Source organism: Dipodomys spectabilis, unplaced genomic scaffold (genome assembly GCF_019054845.1).
Source record: "Dipodomys spectabilis isolate Male_0828 unplaced genomic scaffold, ASM1905484v1 ptg000019l, whole genome shotgun sequence".
Classification (NCBI taxonomy): domain Eukaryota; kingdom Metazoa; phylum Chordata; class Mammalia; order Rodentia; family Heteromyidae; genus Dipodomys; species Dipodomys spectabilis.
The window spans coordinates 24,367,652-24,388,329 of NW_024870696.1; the positions used below are offsets into that span (position 1 = coordinate 24,367,652).

General features: G+C 48.0%; 1 protein-coding gene across 1 annotated transcript; it reads left to right on the forward strand.

Annotated features, from left to right (window-relative positions):
- Nucleotides 1-8,610: 8,610 nt before the first annotated feature.
- Nucleotides 8,611-18,598, forward strand: Lox (lysyl oxidase). The gene is made up of 6 exons (XM_042674648.1): nucleotides 8,611-9,184; nucleotides 9,276-9,384; nucleotides 10,786-10,923; nucleotides 12,879-13,035; nucleotides 17,652-17,747; nucleotides 18,479-18,598. The coding sequence occupies exons 1-6, from the start codon at nucleotides 8,611-8,613 to the stop codon at nucleotides 18,596-18,598; spliced, it is 1,194 nt and encodes a 397-aa protein (XP_042530582.1).
- The last annotated feature ends 2,080 nt before the right edge of the window (nucleotides 18,599-20,678 follow it).

The following is a 20,678-nucleotide window of genomic DNA, read 5'->3' on the forward strand; positions in this document are numbered from 1 at the left end:
CGGATCCAAAAAAAGAAAAGAAAAGAAAAAGAAAATGTTCTTTTTTTTGGGGGGGGGGGGGGTCTGGTCGTGGGGCCTGAACTCTGGGCCTGGGCACTGTCCCTCAGCTCTTCAGCTCAAGGCTAACACCCTATCACTTGAGCCACAGCACCACTTCGGCTTTTTTCTGCTTATGTGGTGCTGAGGAATCGAATCCAGGGCCTCATGCATGCGAGGCAAGCAATCTACCACTGAGCCACCTTCCCAGCCCAAATATTTGTTTTAATTCAATGGTACCAGGTGCTGGTGACTAATGCCTATCATCCTAGCTACTCCAAATGTTGAGATCTGAGAGTCGTGGTTTGAAGCTGTTCTAGGCAGGAAAGCCCATGAGACTCTTATCTCCAATTAACTACAAAAATAAGTCAGGAGTGGAGGTGTGGCTCAAGTGGTAGAGAGCTAGCTTTGAGCAAAACAGCTCAGAGACAGCTCCCGGGCCCTGAGTTCAAGCCCCACGATTGGCAAAAAGAAAAAAAAAAAAGAAAAGCAATGATGTTAGGCACTGTGGCTAAAGCTATAAGGCTACTCAGGTGGCTGAGACAGTTCAAAGCCAGCCAAGGCAGTAAAGTCTGGGAGACTCTTATCTCCAATTAACCAGCAAAAAAGCAAACAGCTGTGTCTCAAGTAGTAGAGTGTAGCCTTGAGCAAAAAAGGTCAAAGACAGTGCCCCGACCCTGAGTTTAAGCCCCAGAACCAGTGCCCGTATGTGCATGCATGTGGACATACACGTGTGCACACACACACAAAGAGAAAAGAGAGAGAGAGAAAGGGAGGGAAGGAAAGAGGAAGGAAGGAAGGAAGGAAGGAAGGAAGGAAGGAAGGAAGGAAGGAAGGAAGGAAGGAAGGAAGGAAGAAAAGAAGGAAGGAAGGAAGGAAGGAAGGAAGGAAGGAAGGAAGGAAGGAAAGAAGGAAAGAAGGAAGGGATAATCCTACAAGCCCAAAGATGGGAGCATTGTATTTGCGATGTATATATGTCTCATGTCAGTCTTTTAAGCATATTGTATTAAGAAAACATTTATAATTCAGTGAAAATACAAAGAAATTCAAATTAGTTAAAAAAAAATGGACAGATAGTTCACAACTCTGTAGCACATATAGAAGAGCACATGAAAAAATACACAAGCCAGGTGATAGCGGCTTACACCTATAATCCTAGCCATCCAAAAACGTGAGATCCAAAGGAACACAGTTCAAAGCCAGCCCAGGCAGAAAAGTCTGAAAGACTCCATCTCCAATTAACTAGCAAAATGCTAGACTAGAAGAAGTATGAGAGAGTAAATAGAGCATCAGCTATGGGCAAGCAAGTCAAGCAAGAGTTACAAGGTCCTGAGTTCAAGCTCTGGTACCGGCACACACACTCAACTACATATACTCTAGCTACTAAATCATAACTTATTAATAATGGCTGGACATTTAAAAGATAAGGGTGGGAAGTGGCCAGGAGTGGAACTGAATTCTATACACAGTGAGTGTAACTGTGAAATTATATATGTACTTTTTAAAAGATTTAGGAGAGTTTTTTAAAACAAAATTAAGCATGTACGGACTTCACCTTGAGCATTTACCAAACAGGAATGAATGCTTACATATGAAATATTTTTAAGACAAATGTTCAAAGTAGCTTTATTCATAATAGCATCAATCATGGGATGAAACAAATAAGCAAAGGAACAAATGAACAGTTGAACATTATTGCACGCTCACAGCATGGAAAACTACTCAGAAAGGAAAACAAATGAACCACTGACTGAGAAATGACACAGATGAATTTTACAGACATCCCAAAGAACAGACACAAAACTGGATCTGGTATATAATTCTAATTTATATGAAGTCCTCCAGTAGAGAAAACTAACCTAGGAAAAAGAAATTCAGAGGAAGAAGAGCTGAAGGCAAGTTTGTGGAACTGTGGAAATGTCTGGATTATAGTATTGGTACAATGGTAAATGTATTTGTTAAAATTTATGAAGCTGTGCACTTGAAAATTGTGCATTTTGTGTTATGTAAGTTACTGTTTATTTTTAAATGCTCTGCCTGACCAAAGTAACAAAACAGATACTTTACAAAAGAAAGAAAGCCCTTTTTTTCTGTTTATAGAAAACCCTTTCTCATTGCCTGTATACAAATGGTCTTTGTCTACATTGGTATTACAACAGCCAAATAAAAAGTAATCATGACCACCTACAAAGTGCCTCATATAAGCTAGATTCCATGCTGTATACTTCCAAATATTTCACCCTCACAAAACTCCGTATTATATTCATTTTTGCCATAGAAATCCAAGAGCTCACTACTATAAATAGTAGCTATCCAAGGACTGTCTCAATCGCTCATGCTCCTTTCCCTATTTGTCATCTTCCCAGCTAGTATGTATGTCATCTTTATCCCGAAGCCATTTATTCACAGAGTAAACGCACAAGGGAACCGTTTCTGCTAGTTTACAGTCACCAAATTGGCCTGGTCAGGATTGCAACCTGTAGTAAATCACATAGTTTACTTCTCCCGACAATTAAAAAAAATGAAAAAATAACACATCATCTTTCTATTGCATATGCTGAGAGTTTACTGTGGTATTTTATTCCAGCATAGAACTTGGTTTAAGATCCAGTGGTGCCACTTTGTGGGGGATAGGAATGCCAGTCCTGGGGCTTGAACTCAGGGCCTGGGCGCTTTCCCTGAGCTTTTGTGCTCAAGACTAGCGCTCTACCACTTGAGCCACAGTTTTACTTCTAACTTTTTGGTGATTAGTTGGAGATAAGAAGTTCCACAGACTTTCTAGCCTAGGCGGGCTTCGAACTGCAATTCCCAGATCTCAGCCTCCTGAGTAGCTAGAATTACAGGTGTGAGTAGCTAGGATTACAGGTGTGAGTTACTGGTACCCATTCCATTGTGTCACTTTATAACTAAAATAATGCTTAATCCACACACATATACACACACAGATAGAGAGAGAAAGACTATTACAAGATTTTTATCCATAAAATGAAAGCGTTAAAACCACTTCACAAAGTTTTTGTGAGGATACAAAGAATAAAACCTTGAAGCACTTGTGTGCCAGGAGCATAGTAAATGGCAAGAAATGGAAATTAAGGAGAAGACAGGCATCGTTAAGTGACAGCAGTTAAATTGTTCACTTTTCTGATGCCTCATTAGGCTGGTGCTCTACCACTTAATCCCTTCCCCAGCCATTTTTTGTTGGTAATTCTAGAGATGAAATCTCACGCGCATTTTCCATGAGACAGCCCAGGCTGGCGCCAAACCACAATCTTCTAGGTGTCAGTTCACTGAGTAGTGAGAAGCACCGACAGGGATGAGACCTCAGCTCCCCGCTCATGCTCATGCTGTACTTCACTCCATGTAAATATGCATCAAAGACACTTGAATAAAATGCTTTCCCATTTGCTGAAGTTACTTCTGATTTTCTATTCCTAAGATAGCCAAGGCAATAGGTCACCAGAAACAGGATACTTCAAACTCGTTATTTCTGGGATCCTTCTACCCAGTTTGTTTACAAATTTTCTTTTCAGCTCAGTCTTGACACACAGACAAGTGTGTAACAACTGTCCCCTTTTTCTATTTAGGTGAATTCCTGGAGGTGGCCTGTGGGAGAAGGCAGGGGAGGAGCAGAAACACACACACACAACACACACACACAGAGCTAATGGCAAGGCTAACTCATTCCCCTCCTCCACTCTACTCCAAGTTGTTTTTTAAATTTGATCTTTATTTCACTTATTCTTTTGAACTACTTTTATGAGTGTGTTCAATGTCTTTGCTCAAAACCCAACTGGTTCCCCTTGCGTTGGACATCATCCTGTTTACTTAATCATTTTCCCTGTTCTCTGACTTTCCACTTCCTTTATTATATTTGCTGTGATGGTTTAAAACCCCATGCAGCCGAGCCTGGTGGCTCATACATTAATCACAGCCACTATGGCGGTAAAGTTCAGGAGGATCATATTTGGATGTTAGCCTCTTCAAAAAGTTAGCAAGAGGAAGTGGCGCTGTGGCTCAAGTGGTAGAGTGTTAGCCTTGAGCTGAAGAGCTCAGGGACAGTGCACAAGCCCAGAGTTCAAGCCTCACACCTGGAAAAAAAAAAAAAAAGTTAGCAAGACCCCATGTCAATCACAAGCTGGGTATGGTGGATTCATACCTGTAATCTCAGCTAGGTGGAAGGAAATAAGAGGATCTTTGTCTAAAGCCAGCCCTGGGTACAAAACACAAGACCCTATTTGAAAAATAAATATAGAAAAGACTGGCACCTAGATTAAACAGTATTGCCCGTCTAGCAAGCATGAGGTCGTGAGTGTAGACACAGTACTGAAAGGAAGCATGCAAACAAAACCTCCTAGAGTGTAGCCGACATAATCCCATTATTTTGGGAGACTGAAGCAAGAGATCCTGAATGGAAGGCCAGGCAGGGAGTGCAGAGCAAGATCCTGGCTCAAAATCAAAACAAACAACAACAACAACAAAACCCCAAAGCTTCTTGATAGGTGGATTCATCTGTGGCAAAAGAAGGCCTTGTTGTTCCAAGTGGAATCAGCTGCGAATCTCACCAAAATTAAATCGCTGGGGCATGTCAAAAACACCTACTCTGATCTTGATTCATTTCAGCGTTGACTGGGAAGAAATTGGTTCTTTTAATTGTTAGTAGTAGTTTTGCCACTGAGCAGACAATAATGGCTACACACTCTCCTGTGGGTTGCCAGTACTTTCTATTGTCCCAATGTGGCGGCCACATGTTTCCTTTCCAGCTGGGTAGGTCTTCAGCCAGAGAGTTTAGAGGAAACGAAAGGGAAAAAATGAACTCAGCTTTTCCTTTGGCTGTATGATGATGGCTTATAGGTTTCCCCCTAAGCTGTGTACGTATGTGAATGTGTATGTGTGTGTGTGTGTGTGTGTGCACGTGCACACATATGTATGTGTGTGTGTTTAGAAGAAAATAAGAATTTCACCTGATGGAAAACAATGTGTCCAATGGTTTAAAGTTCAAGTAAAGGAATTAAGTACTACTAGACACTTGGTGAAACACGGTGAATCAATTGAAATCACAGAAATAACTTGGATAATTGCAAAAACTATGAAGAACGCCTCTGAAATGATGTGTTAATGTTCAATGCTACAGAGCTCCTTAGCTCTAGAAAGACGGGGTTGTGCTTAGTGTTAATTGAATGAAAGCATCAGGACTGGAAACCAGAGCGTTCTCCCTGACATCCAGTGTAAAACTTCTGCTCTCCTACCGAGGGCTGCCGTGGCTGAGCCACTCCAGCAGTTTGACCTCCATCGCCAAGTCTTCCCTCAGAAACCTGTGGTTGAGTAATAGCAGTTTGGGGCTTTGGCTTCCCGAAGAATAAGCTGCTGAAGGGCGTGTGCAGAGCCTTTTCCAGAAGAGAGGTAATTATACTCTTTCCTTCCCGTTCCTCCTCTCATTCCATCTGTCCATTCAAGTTACATGCACCTGTGTCATCTTCGGCTGCCCCGTACATCTGAAGAAACTGAGCAGCGAATCTGCAGCATTGCAGACAGGGTGGGAAACAACAGCTCTGGATATCTCTGACTCTTGTTCTGAAAGGGATTGGCTGCTGACTTCCCATTGGCGAGTTGACACGTGGGTTTTGATCTTCATTGTATAAGCAAACGATGTGTCAACCCATTGGCAAGCTCCCTCGTAATATCCTTTTGTGCCAAGGATGCTGTGTGATCACAGACAGTGTAAATCTAAGTTGACTTAAAGAGAGGCAGACTCACCACCCTGGACTCCAGTCCTGCAGTTTGATTAGCGGGGAGAAGCAGCCCCATCCCCTCAGTGTCCCACAAAGGTTGGAGGTGGCAAACAACAGAAATTGGCTGTGACTAGGTTAAACCACAATGGAGTAACGTTGGGAGAACGGAAGGAAAAACCAAAGAACAAGGTTTTGGAATGTACTGGCCTGGAACAGCTCGGGGACATCTGCTGGACTGGTCACTTTCTCTAGTTGTAGGAGGAAAAATATTTGTGACCATGTGTTCTCCTCACGATTCACATTCCGGGAAGCGTTCATTCGTCAAACAAGGCTCCCGGGACGGCCGCGCGTGGGAAGTCTGGTGCCCAGGAGACCCTGCCTTGCTAATGGGTGGGAAGTTGTTCCCAACAACATACACTTGTTCTTTTAGCTGGTACAGGTGCTTGAATTCGAAGCCTGGGCACTCTCCCTTAGCTTTTACATTCAAGGCCACTCAGACATAAGACTCTCACGATTTGTCTACTCAGGGCTGGCTTCAAACTTCAATCCTCAGATCTCAACATCTCTGCTTCTTGAGTAGCTAGGATTACATCATTATTGTCATGAGCCATCAGTTTAGGTTTTGGGGTGTGTGTGTATGTGTGTGTCCTGGGGCTTGAACACAAGGCCTTGACACTGTCCCTGAACATTTTAGTTCAAGGTCACTGCTGTGCCACTTGAGCCACAACTCCACTTCCAGCATTTTTGCCCGTTAATTGGAAATGAGAGTTTCATGGACTTTCCTGCCCTGGCTGGCTTTGACCCCTGATCCTCAGATCTCAGCCTCCTAAGTAGCTAGGAGTGAGCCATGGGCTCCTGATGGCTTACTTGTTCTCAATAGAAAGAGAAGAGAAATAAAGGCATCAAAGCAACATGTCCACCGCCCCTCCAAATGTGAGGATTAGCTAGGGAAAGACAGACTAACAAAGGGGTGAATATTACAGTAGGCCTAAAACTACCCAATGATGAGAACAACAAAAGACCGTAAACTGTAACACTGAGGAGTCCTTTGAATCCAGCTGCTCATCACAGTTTTTCTCTGAGTTCTCCTGCCAGTGCTAGGTGAATAGCGATCCGTGTGCAGTGACATCCTTCATCCTTCCCCTCTTCCGCCCACCCCACTTTCTGCTGAACCCCAGGGCTGTTCTTTTTCAACTCCTTTGTTTAGATTGGAAGACCAATCAAACACCATCACCTCCTTTATACTGGATTTCAATATTTAACAACGGAGACTTAAAATGGTGGGTTCGGGGCAAAGCCGCCTGTTAGAAGCAGATGAGAAAAGGGGAAAGTCAGACCCGCTATTTGCTTGACTGTTGCAGTGAGCTCTTCCGGCCAGCTCCCTGGTGAACCCTGTGATGAAGGCAATCCCTTTCACCCGGGCACAAACCAGGCCAGGGGTTCTTTCTTTTCTCCTCCCCCCTCGTTTCCCTCTTTCCTTTCCGTGTGGACACGCGTGTAACCCTGACACACTAGGAAGCCTGCCTCCCGGGAAGTCGCCCTTGGTCATCAGGCCAGCACTGCCGGGAAGCAGGCTTGCAGCCCGAGTCTCCTAGTACCTCCACGCACCCAACCCCACGAGCGCGCCGGCCCTGCGCACCCATGGGGACCCGAGGCCTGGGCCCCGGGCGGGCGGTGGGCTCCTGTGGGGCCGGGCCTTAGTGCCCCTCCTCCCTTCCCCGCCCCCCCCCGTGCCCCCTCTTGCTCCCCTCCTCTCCCAGTCTCCCTCCCCTCCCAGTCTTCCCTCCCCCCTCCCTGTCCTCCCTCTTGTTCCCCCTCCTCTCCCCTTCTCTCGCCCCTGTCCCCCCTCTCTGTCCCCGCCCCGTCCCCCCCTGCCCCGCTCCCCGGCCCCCTCCCCGGCCCCGGCCCGCCCCGGGCCGGTGACCTCATGGCACTTTTCCCGTGCGTACTTTGGCGCGGCCGCGGCCTGGCCGCCTCGCCCCGTCTGACTCCTTTGAAATTCCTGCATGTTCGCCCCAGATTACGCCCCGCGCTCGGGATGCCGCCGTCCCGCCCTCCCGCGCCCTCCCGTGCAACGTGTCGGGGGTGGGGGGGAGGATGCGGAGGGGGGGGGTGCGGGGAGGGCGGGGCCCGCCGAGGGGGGACCGGGGAGGGCGCGGGGGGGGGCGCGGGGCGGGGGGGGCGCGGGGGGGGCGCGGGGCGGGGGGGGGCGCGGGGGGGGCGCGGGGCGGGGAGGGCGCGGGGGGGGGGCGCGGGGCGGGGAGGGCGCAGGGGGGGGCGCAGGGGAGGGCGGGGCCCGCCGAGGGGGGACCGGGGAGGGCGCGGGGGGGGGGCGCGGGGCGGGGGGGGGCGCGGGGGGGGCGCGGGGCGGGGGGGGCGCGGGGGGGGCGCGGGGCGGGGGGGGCGCGGGGGGGGGCGCGGGGCGGGGGGGGGCGCGGGGGGGGGCGCGGGGCGGGGAGGGCGCGGGGGGGGGGGCGCGGGGCGGGGAGGGCGCAGGGGGGGGCGCAGGGGAGGGCGGGGCCCGCCGGGAGCTGTCCGCCGCCGCGCACGTTTCCAGTCGCACTCTGCGCTCGGACGGCGCTGGCCCGGGACGGCTCGTGCCTCTCCGCCGCCCGCCCGCGGGTTTCCACTCGCTGCTCCGGCCTCCGGCGACCGATCGCTCCCGAGCCCCGGGCGCCGTCCGGGACTGAGCCACCCGAGGGCCGCGCGCGCGCCGCGGGGACGGTGGGCAGCGGGCGGCCGTCCACCCCGCGGCCCGGCCCGGGGGCAGGGGACCGCGCCCGGCTCTGATCCCCCAGCCCCAGCCGCGTCCGCCCCGACGGAGGCCCGCCCGTCGGCCGCCGCGATGCGCTGGGCCTGGACGGTGCTCCTGCTGGGGCCGCTGCAGCTCTGCCCGCTGCTCCGCTGCGCGCCGCCCGCCGCGCCGGGCGCCTGGCGCCAGACGATCCGGTGGGAGAACAACGGGCAGGTGTTCAGCCTGCTGAGCCTCGGCTCGCAGTACCGGCCGCAGCGCCGCCGGGAGCCGGGCGCCGCCGCCGCGCCGCCGCCGCGCACGCCCGTCCTGCTGCTGCGCGACAACCGCACGGCCGCCGCGTCCGGGGCCGCCGCGTCCGGGGCCGCCGCGTCCGGGGCCGCCGCGTCCGGGGCCGCCGCGTCCGGGGCCGCCGCGCCCGCCGCCGCCCGCCCCGGGCTCCAGGCCGGCCGCGCGCCCTCCGGAGCCCGCGGCGCCGCGGAGCCGCGCCCGCCCGCCGGCAGCCCGCGGCCGCCCAGCCACGTGGACCGCATGGTGGGCGACGACCCGTACAACCCGTACAAGTACTCGGACGACAACCCCTACTACAACTACTACGACACCTACGAGCGCCCGCGGCCCGGCAGCCGCCACCGCCCGGGCTACGGCACCGGCTACTTCCAGTACGGTAAGCCGCGCGCCGGGCCTCCCCCCGCGCGGGGCCGGGGCCGGGGCCGGGAGGGACGGCGCCCGAGCCCGCCGGTCCTTCCCGTCCTCAGGTCTCCCGGACCTGGTGCCCGACCCCTACTACATCCAAGCCTCGACGTACGTGCAGAAGATGGCCATGTACAACCTGCGCTGCGCCGCCGAGGAGAACTGCCTGGCCAGGTACGGGGGCGGGGTGCCGGGGGCTCGGGGGCGGGGGAGTGGGCCCCAGGGTGCGCGCGTCTGGAGACAGAGTCCCCCCTTCCGACGGCAGCGCAGATCGGGGTCCGGCGCCGCCCTGCGCAGACCCGGAGCCCGAGTCTCCCCCCCCCCCCCCCGCCCCGACTACGAAGCCGGAGCCGCCGCGCAGACGGGGCGGACAGGCGGGGGGGGCGGGGCGAGAGTGCGCCCCTGGCCGCGGCCGGCCGCCTTGGTTTGTCTTCCTTCAGGAAAAGACCCCCGGCTCGTTCGGAGTGGGGTCTTCCGAGCCGCGCCCCGGGCCAGCCGAGGGGCAGAGACGTCTCCATGGGACCCCGCGGGGGGGGGGGGTGGCAGTCAGTGAAGGGAGCCAGGCCCTGTCCCAGCCTGGAGGCCTCATTTGCCGGGCTCATTTGCCCGTCTGCTTAACGCTGAGCCCCGTGCCGTCAGCCAGACTGGAGGGGGAACGAGAGAGAAACGAAGTCCATTCTCCATCCTGAGCCCTGGCACCGCTCACACCATTCGACGTCAGCACCATTCGACAGCAGGGACTCGGAGCTGGAGAGGGTGAACTGCGAAGCTCACCACCCTCATCTGCTCCTGCGCATTTCCCAGTTTATCTTGGTCATCCATCGAGGAAGCAGTGTTTGGCTAAATTCGAAGTTCTTCACCCTTAGGGCTCATTGGTTCTGCTTGTCTCGGTATTCACAGGGTCCAACCAGGACTCACCCTAGAGACGGTTTACTGCTTGCGTGTAGATTTTTGGTGTGGATCTCACCGTGTTTTTGCATTCGCGTTCCACAGGCTTCTGCGCTCATTGATTGGCGTGTTCACTGAGTGCTGACTTCTCCAGGGCTCTTCTAGGACCCAGCCCCTCACGATGGCAATAGCCTGGGTGGCATGGGAAGGGGGTGTGGGGACATTGCCATGGATGGGTTGTGTTCACGGGTGTGTCTTTAATTGATATTCTGAAGTTGGGTCTAAGTTGTGCACATACAGACTGACAGGCAAGACCAGACTGACTAAATTATGACAGATTGAGGTGAATCCCTTTGAATAATGAACATGTTAACAACAACAACAACAACAAAATACCAGGAAGCAGAAATAGGTCCTATCTGCTAGGAGTAGGAGATAAAGGGAGGAGGGAGCGGGCAGATGAGAGGGGAGAGGGAGGTGGGTGAATATACTCATAGTATACAGTGCACATCTGTGGGAAGCGGGCCTGTGGGGACCCTGAGGGGACCAGGGGGGCTGGGACAGAGGGAGGAGAGGACCATGCAAGGTGCACAGGACTGGCGGGTTGAGTCCAAACCTCTTTGTACAGCCATTTAAAGATGATTGAGTTTTAAAAATAAAAAAAAATTTCTTTTCCCCCACCCCTAGCTCAGCCTACAGGGGAGACGTGAGAGACTATGATCACAGGGTGCTGCTACGATTTCCCCAAAGAGTAAAAAACCAAGGGACATCTGACTTCCTGCCCAGCCGTCCGAGATACTCCTGGGAATGGCACAGTTGTCACCAGTAAGTGCGTGGCCTCCTGAGCGGCCCACAGGCCAATCTTTCATAAGTTCGCAGGATTCATTATCTGACAATGAGGCTTATTTCTTACCCCAACAGAGGAATTCACCATTCACAGCATGTAGACTTTATTCAATTTGACACAATCAAAGGAATCAGTTTTTAATATAATCTATCCACTATTGAGTCACATTGTCTTTTTATATGTCCTATTTCTTCTTTTATTTGTTTCTTTGCTTTGGTACTGGAGCTTAAACTCAGGGCTTGGCTCTCTCCCTTGACTTTGTCACTCAAGGCTGCTACTCTACCACTGGAGCCACAGCTCCACTTCGGGCTTTTTTTCTAGTTAATTGTAGATAGGTGTCCCCCAAACTTTTTCTTCCTGATCTGGCTATGATCTTAACCTCCTAAGTAGTTAGAATTACAAGTGTGAGCCACCAACCCTGGCTATATCTATCTATCTATCCATTCATCCATCCTAAGCTGTGGAAATATACACTCCATGGTATAGATTAGAAACCTAGGTCACAAAGAGGAGACCTCATTGTCTTTTGAATTAGAAACTTAGTTCTTTCAAGCTATGGAGAGGACACAACAATCGACTTCAGTAAAATTTAATCTACTATAGATAGAATTTCACAAAATATCTACTATAGCCAAGGTCGTCTACAGTTTTCATTAAATAGCATTTAATAAAGACTGTGTGCCGTTTTTCACAAAGAATAGTATCTGGTACACTTCATGACCTTGTACATTTCCATATTTTTAAAGGCCTATATCAAACCTAGACTGCTTGCCTGATCTGTTCTAAATGTGATGATTTTCAGTTTGAAAATATTTAAAGTCTAAGTTACACAAGTAATGCTATTATTTGCCTTGTAACTTGTCCAGGTGTTTATTATCTGGAAATCCTGATGTATGGCTTTAAATGTTCCGAAATGTCTGTCCTGTCTCATTTTTCTCATTGGCGAAGAATAGCCTAGCACTTTCCATTGAATGAAAGGAGAAAAGGGGGTATGAGATACTCATGCAGATAAGAGAGATACACTTTCTTTTCTTTCTTTCTGTGTGTGTGTGTGTGTGTGTGTGTTGCCAGTAAGGGCTTGAACTCAGGGCCTTATGTTCTTGCTTGGCTTTTCTGCTCAAGGCTGATGCTCTCTATCACTTGCGCTACCACCTGTATTTCTGGCTTTCTGCTAGTTAATTGAAAATAATTATTTCTTGGCTTTGTATTCTGAGGCTGACTTCAAAGTTGTGCTCCTCAGATCTCAGATTCCTGAGTAGCCAGGTATGAGCCACTGGCACCTCACTAAGAAATATCTTATTTCCAGATAAGATATATCATATGCTATTTAAATGCTAGTAACGTATACATCATTACTACTTTCTTGTATTTGCATTAAAATATAAATGTGTGAGAACTCTAAGGTGCTGCTTTTGTTTGAATGAAGCATGAGAAGTGGCAGCTGGGGGAGACAGAGGAGAGAACTCACAAGTTTTACTTGCACACAGACACAGCACCATCTATTCAGCTCAACAGGATGTCCAAGGGAAGAAAAATACTCGTGCAGATCCTTTTTGCCTAGAAGCAAAGTTAAGAGCTCACAATTTTGATAACGTTTCTATCCCTAGGGGCAAAAAATCTAAGCTGAATCTCCCTTGAAGAAGATAAATTTAGCCAGGTGCTGGTGCCTCATGCCTATAATCCTAGCTCTCATCTCCTGCTCAGACCAGGAGTCAGCCTGTGTAGACAAAACCATGAGTCCCTTATCTACAATTAGTGAGTAAAAAGCTAGAAGTGGAGGTGTGGCTCCAGTTGTGCCACATCAGCCATGAGTGGAAAAGCCCATTGTGAGCTGCCAGTCTTGGGTTCAATTTTAAGGTGATCGAGAATGGAATAGCCTTGTGCTTTTTATACGTGCAACTCACCACAATCTCTTTGTCCTGTGGGATATTAGACACTATCACAGCATGGATGAATTCAGCCACTATGACCTGCTGGATGCCAACACTCAGAGGAGAGTGGCTGAAGGCCACAAAGCCAGTTTCTGCCTTGAGGACACCTCCTGTGACTATGGTTACCACAGGCGATTTGCATGTACCGCACACACACAGGTAAATTAGCACTGTAATTCAGGAATGCATAGGCTTTGAGAGAAAACCAGGTCATAGACTCTTCCCCTCCCTCCCTCCCTCCTTTTCTCCTTTTCTTTCTTCTGTCTTTCTTTCTTTTTAAATAAATGGCCTCGAGGCTAATATGTCAAGATGGAAACGAACTGGGAAATGACAACTCGATGATGCAAAATATTGAGTGTTTTCAGCTAGGCATGTAGTTCCTGATCACAGAAGGCTGTGTGGTCCTTGCTATATTCCACCCGTGAAAAGCAGAAATCCACTCTGAAATTCGTGAGTACTTCACAACATCTGCATTCAGTCTGTATTCTTTAATTGGCTGTGTGTAACTGTTGACATCATACCTTGGTTTTCTCACCCGCAAAGCCATTCCATTTTCTTCCTATCATATTTGAATCAGAATAGCAGTTGGAGTTAGCAATAGGACAGGAAATTGTTTCTTAAAATCACTGTGAACCTTGTCTCTGATTAAGAAGAACAGGACACGTTTCTTTTTTTGTTACACACATATATTTAAGCCTACAGTGTAATTGATGTCAGATGTCGACTGGATGGGGTTTTTAAAAAAATAGTGCTGAGCCAAGCAGTTTGTGTGTCTCATAATTGGAAAATGTGTGTCAGTTCAAAGCCATATCTTTATTTCCATTTGAAACCCTAATTTGTAGAGGGATATTGTAATTTTACTCCCACCCAGATGTTGGCCAAGAGCAGTGAGTGCACACCGTCCAGGGCACGAGGCTCCACAGCTGGCGTCCCGGGAAGCCAACTCCAAGGCTGTGGTAGGAAGCTCTTGGTGACCTAAATGTTACTGGCCATTTTTTTTCCCTTGAGTTTAGACCATAATAGCAGTTGGGAGGAGGAAAGGTTAAATCTGACATGTGTGGGCCCGTACTTACTCTTCAAGTCAAAGGAGAGGCGATCCACCCATGGTACGTGGGCCCACGTGGGGTTCCTATCTTTCATGATCCCTGAGGTCCATAGCCACAGGATGGCAGACCTCCAGTCTGCTTGCCACGCTTAAACAAACGTCCAGAACATTTCTTTCTGGGCTGCAATATTTGAATCTGGGTGGTATGTGATTTTAGCATTCTAGTTGCTCTCTTCCTGGTGGGACTTGATTCTTTACTTACCCTAGTTTTCTTGTTAATTGTCCTCTGCGTATGCCCTGCTTAACTATTATAAGCATTTTTTAAAAAGTTAGGTCAGTGTCAATAACCAGTAATGTTGACTTAGATTAGTTTTATTAGAACACTGCTTAAATGCATTCAGTCATAAAAGTAGGCATATCTCCTTTAAATTTATACTCATGTAACTCTTAGACTTTAAATTTATATAGTCCATTTGTAATGCTAAAATTATTGTTACATTACCTCATTCATTTCATGAAGTAAACAGGTTTTGTTAAAACCGAATAACTCACTTAGTCTGAGCTAAGGTTCTGTTTTTATATTTTGACTTTGAATCCGTGAAATGTCTGCTTGCTTTATAACACTATAGCATTAGTGACTCCACTTTTTATTGTCCGGTTCAAATAATCAAAACTTATATTTGAATCCTGCCAGTGGATTACTCCTAGTCCTTCCTCCTGCCCTCCCTCCTTTCCTTCCTCCCTCCCTCCCTCCCTCCCTCCCTCCTTCCCTCCTTCCTTCCCTCCCTCTCTCCTTCCCTCCTTTCCTTCCTTCCTTCTTCTTTCTCTCTTCTCTTTCTTCCCTGTCCTCCCTCTCTTTCTCCCCTACCCCCCCTCTCTTTTTCCCTCCCCCTCTCTCCTCCTCTTCCGTTTCCTTCTTATTTACTTATTTGGACAAGACCTCATTATGTTTCCTGGGCTGGTCGAGCTCAAGTGATCCTTCCACCTCAGCCTCCTGAGTAGCTGTGGTGATGGGCACAAACCACTGGCTCATTTCTGTGCACTTAAAAACAGACTTGAAAGGAGCATATTTAAACCTGGCTTCAGTGGACATCTCATCCAATTAAGTATTTACAATCTCGCAAGTGTAGTAGTAGCAGAAGTAATAGCAGCAACCAAAATTTACCAAGAACACATGGCCCACAGAATTTTGTGCTGGGATCAGACTGAACGCTCTTGATGATGTATTTGCTGCTCATCCCATAGCATGTATGGACCAAGGTCAGAAACAGGTAATCCCGGTGGAATACGCTCTCGTGGCTGTGGTCCCCTGGTAGTTTTCAGTTTGGACCATCTGTGCAGTCACAGTCCATAGGACATGACAGCCCAATTCTGTCTCATTCTTTCCAAATCCAGTTACAGTCCAGCCAGCATTACCAAAGCATATAGAGATGACTTGGCCTGTACTTGGGTGATAAAGTGGATACTATTGAGTGCTGAAATTAAATTAAGTTAAGTGACTACAGCATATTATTTTCTAAATTTATTCTAGACCACTATAAGAATAAAAATATAGCAATTAAAACTTTTTATGAAGAGCAACTTAAAAATAAAGATACCCTAGCAGACTTCAATAGAGGACATTCTCAAGGCTGTAACTGTCTTGAGAGGATGGGCTTTATCTTTCTGGTACTTTTCTTTTCTCAGCCTGTACCAGACATTCATTTACTATTGAAGTGACTGTCTTAGCCTGTGAATGGTGTGGCATTTGCTAGCCTGGGCATATTTCTGTCTCCTTCACTGAAGATGGTGTTTCAATGATTATGACATGAGATGCAGTTTGGTAGCTAAGAACATAGACTCTTTGCTGTGAAGCCTTTAAACTGAAAACCAGCTCAAGTAGTGGAAGGTACACCGAAAGGGGACCGCCACATGGTTCAGGCAGAAAAGAGTTTATGAGAGGGAGAGCAAGATGGAGGTGTGCGGGGAGAGAAGAGGAGAAAAAGAGGAGGGGACTGTGGTGAGTGGCATTACATGAGCAAGACGAGAGGCGGGACCTCATCAACATTGAAGTATTGGAAGTGACCTCAGAGCCAAGGGAACCACTCACTGCGCAGGGGAGGCGTGGCTGGGCGGCTTAGGAAGTGACTTCAGCGGATGAGGACGTGACCTCAGACTCTAGCGACCTCAGCAGATGAGGACGTGACCTCAGACTCTAGCGACATCAGCAGAAGAGGACGTGACCTCAGACTCTAGCGACCTCAGCGGATGAGGACGTGACCTCAGACTCTAGCGACCTCAGCAGATGAGGACGTGACCTCAGACTCTAGTGACCTCAGCGGATGAGGACGTGACCCCAGAGTCTGGCATCCTTTGCTGACTGGGTCAGGTGATTACTGGTTTCAGGCCCGTGAAGAGGAAGCAGGGACTATCTCAAAAACAACCATCACATAAAGGACTGCACATGTGGCTAATGTGGAGAGTGGCTGCCTAGCAAATGTAAGGACCTGAATTCGATTTCTAGTACAGACAAAAAAGAAAAAAAACCCAAAAGAGAGCTCAGCCACTCACTAGCTGTACACTCGTGACAAGTTAGTAGTAGTAGTATTTCCTATTATCCATTAGCTGTGCAAGAGGTTTCATTGTGACATACTTGAATGAGTTCCTTGACATTCGTGTGCCTTGATTTCCTTATGTATAAGCTGGAGACTCTGATGGCATCTGCATCATGTAGTGGTGAGAATTAAATTTCTCTATATAACAAGCTTAAAATAAACTATGGTACCTAATACTTAGTACTGAAATCCTCCTCTCTAAAACTAATGTAAAGTATTTAAAAATAACAATACAGACTTAGGAAGCCTATAATTTCTCGTTGATATATTCTTTGTTTTTTACATGCCACTGTTATAATGCATAACTTAAGCCAGGTATTGATGTCTCACACCCACAATCCTAGCTACTTGGGAGGCTGAGATCGGAGGATAGAGTCCAAAGCCAGCCTGGGCCAGAAAGTCCATACTCTTATCTCCAGATAACCACCAGACAACCAGAAGTGGTGCTGTGGCTCAAAGTTGTAGAGTGCTAACCTTGAGCAAAAAGAGCTCAGGGACAGTGAGCATCCTGGCCGTGAATTCAAGCAGCATAACCAAAAAAAAAGAATTTCCAGAAGTTAATTTCTACTAGGGTGGAATTAGAGAGGATTTCACTAATAGAACATTTGAACTAAATTAATTACTAAATGATCTTTATTCCTTTATTTTTTTTGGTTGGTTGTGGGGCTTGAACTCTGGGCCTCAACGCTGTCCCTCAGCTCAGCTCAAGGCTAGCAGTCTACCACTTGAGCCACAGCGCCACTTCCGGCGTTTTCTGTTTATGTGGTGCTGAGGAATCGAACCCAGGGCCTCATGAAAGCACTGAGCCACCTTCCCAGTCCATGATCTTTATTCTTAAACTAATAATATTCTAGAATTTTAATGGGAGTCTGTTTAGTCATGTATCACTGGTTACCAATTACTTTTAAAAACTGAGGTGTGTGTAAGCTATACTTACTGTAATCCTATATCCGTTTTACTTGGAGAAACTGTGAGGCTGAGTAATGTATACTTAAGAGAGATGGGCTAGAAGTATAGTTTTATGTCAAACTCTTGTAGGTACTTAAAATTTACTTAGCAAATAATAGCGTATCATCTAGCATAGTCAGAACTATCCCATGCGATCACTTATGTGTGCTCTGTGTTATCTGTTTTAGGGATTGAGTCCTGGTTGCTATGATACCTATGCAGCAGACATAGATTGCCAGTGGATTGATATCACAGATGTGCAACCCGGAAACTACATCCTAAAGGTAACCTTTAAAATAGGTAGTTTATTTAAACGTAAATCAGGCCTGCTCTTGGGATTTTAAATGTTTAAAGCATTTTGGCCTTGGAAGCAATTTCACATACGTTACTTTCAGATAGTTTCTAAGAAAATTAGATAAATGAAACATTTCTCATTAAAAAGAAACAATCTGTAGGGCCTGGTGCTGATAGCTCAGGCCTGTAATGCTAGCGACTCAGGAGGCTGAGATCTGAGGATTGTAGTTGAAAGCCAGCCTAGCCCAGGTAGGTAGGAAAGTCCATGAGATTTTTATGTTCAGTTAGCCACTAAAAAGCTAGAGCCGTGGCTCAAGTGGTAGAGTGCTGGCTTTGAGTGAAAAAGCGGAGGAACGGCCTAGGCCCTGAGTCTAAGCCTCAGTACTGGAGTACACACAAGACAAATAAAAAGGGAAGGGAGGGAGGCAGGGCGGGGAGGAGGGAGGGAGGGAGGAGAGAGAAGGAGGGAGAGAGAGAAACAAGCAAGAAAGAAAGAAAAGAAGGAAGAAAGAGAAGAAAGGGGGAATTCGTTTGGGGAATTGTTCATTTTCCTTGTGTGATGTCTCCGGGATGGAGTCAGCTTGATTAACGTAAACTTCCTGCTTGGTCTAGTGAAATACTTTGTCACCAGTTTCCTTGGGGTGGCGCGATGGAATACAAACAAATAAAAAGCAGTATTTAGTGACGATGAAGTCCTTAACACCTGGCTGTTGGTGTCTAGGTCAGTGTCAACCCCAGCTATTTGGTGCCTGAATCCGACTACAGTAACAACGTTGTCCGCTGCGACATTCGCTACACAGGACACCATGCCTACGCCTCAGGCTGCACCATTTCCCCGTGAGTCATTTCTTTCCAGAGTCTTACTTCCTTGCCAGGCATGATACTCAACGGGAATCTTTTTTTTTTTCTTTTGCCAGTCCTGGGGCTTGAACTCTGGGCCTGGACACTGTCCCTGGGCTCCTTTTGCTAGCCAGCACTACTAGCACTGGAGCCACAGTGCCACTTCTGGCGTTTTCTGTGATTAATTGGTGATAAGAGGCTTTGAACCAGCACATCAGGTCTCAGCCTCCTGAATGACTAGGATTACAGGTGTGAGCCACTGATGCCCGGCTTTTCTCTTCTCTATTCTTCATTCATCTACCCTTCTCCCCTGACTCCATCCTACCCCTTTTGATACAAAACTATTTTAAAATAGTTTTACAAGAGTTGCCATTTAACAAAGCAGTTTATGCCGTTAAACAAAGAGTTTGAAGAATTTTGTAGGATACACATTGCGTTCCTGACTGCATTCTCCCACTACTTCTTCTCTGCTGTCGACTCCCTATCTAAGGAAGGAATCTACAAGAACAGATAATCAACAGAGAAAAATCCCTACGTAGATAAGCTCTACCTAACATTTGAGTTTATCTTTTATTTTTTCCAGTGCTTTGGAAGGAGGGTGAATTAAGGTTGTAATCGTCCTAAAGCTTAGTTTTCAAGATAAGATGTATCCAAAGGTCACAGGGTCGTGAGAAAGGCCAACACTGGTGCGGAGGGCGGCTGTGTCTTGTTCCAGTGGCTAGCAGAGACCAGTTTGTGGGAGCTTTAGAAGTGGGGTTTCCCACATTCCCTGAGGAATCCCTGAAGAAATTCCTAGAGCTCTTCACAGCACATTTGGGCAACCACTGAGTTAAAGTATTCAACTGAAGCTATCAGACCTTTCTCCCTGGGCTGATTTTACATACTCCATTTCCCCACAACAGGTACTAAGGGAATACCCTACTGAAGGAGGATATATGTGGAAACTTCTGCAGCAGATAAATATCAGTCAGGAGGTTCTGTGATGGAACTGTCCATCTGTTCTGCCCTACTCGTTCAAGTATTGCCTATTCCCTGTTGCCTTGATACCAGAAGCCTGTGATAGCTTCCTAATATAAGACCGTAGAATGACAGTGACACGCATCAGCTCTGTATGGATGTCAGGCACTGTGCTCCTCGGTCATCCAGACAGAGCTTTAAGAGCTATTAAAAAGAAGGTTACAGTCAGTAGAAAGATCTGAGGCAGGTGTCAGTGACACACCTGTAACCCAAGCTACTCAGGAGGCTAAGATCTGAGGATCAATCAAAGCCAACCTGGGCGAGAAAGATCCTGAAGACACACACACACACACACACACACACACACACACACACACACACACACACACACACACACACACACACACACACACACACTTTTCATACAGAAACTGGAATAGCAGTTTGCATCTCATGAGCCTGTAATTGGTAAACTTTCCCAAGTCCACCTAAATCTGATGGTGCAGATTTGGCCCTAAGTCTTGCATCCTGATGAGGAGAAAATGAAGGCTGGCCAGCCCATGCTCCATCCACAGTGCCACATACTGTGACTTGGGCTTTGTTGACCTTGGAGGAGGCCCTGTTCCTCATTTGCTTAGAGGAGCAGAGCCAGTGATAAATAACCATGGTCAAAGCACTCAAGGGAGCTCAAGCCCTGAGATGGTAGTACTAAACAAATGCAGTCACTCTGAGCAGGTTTACAGACTGGAGACAAGCCTGGCTGTCAGGCTCAAATGGTGTGCAGCCAGATCCAGAATGTAATTTCATGTAAGAATGAAGTGTTTTCATCTCAATTTTTATAGTTCCTTAACGTATTAACTTATTTTCCGTTTATGTGTTCATTTTTTACTTTGTAGAATATGCTTGTTAAGGTTCTACTCCAGATATCAGAGAGTACTAATCCAAAGGAAGAAATAGCTGCCATGCTTTTCTGTTTAATGTTTGCCTCTGTTCCATTCCCTGATGGCCAGATCCAGGCCTGTCCCACTTCACACAGAAACTACTGAGCAAAGGGAGTGAGAAATCCACACAGCAGCGTAGTCACAATGCTAGATGAAAAGTTCCATGAAGATAAATGAAAATGC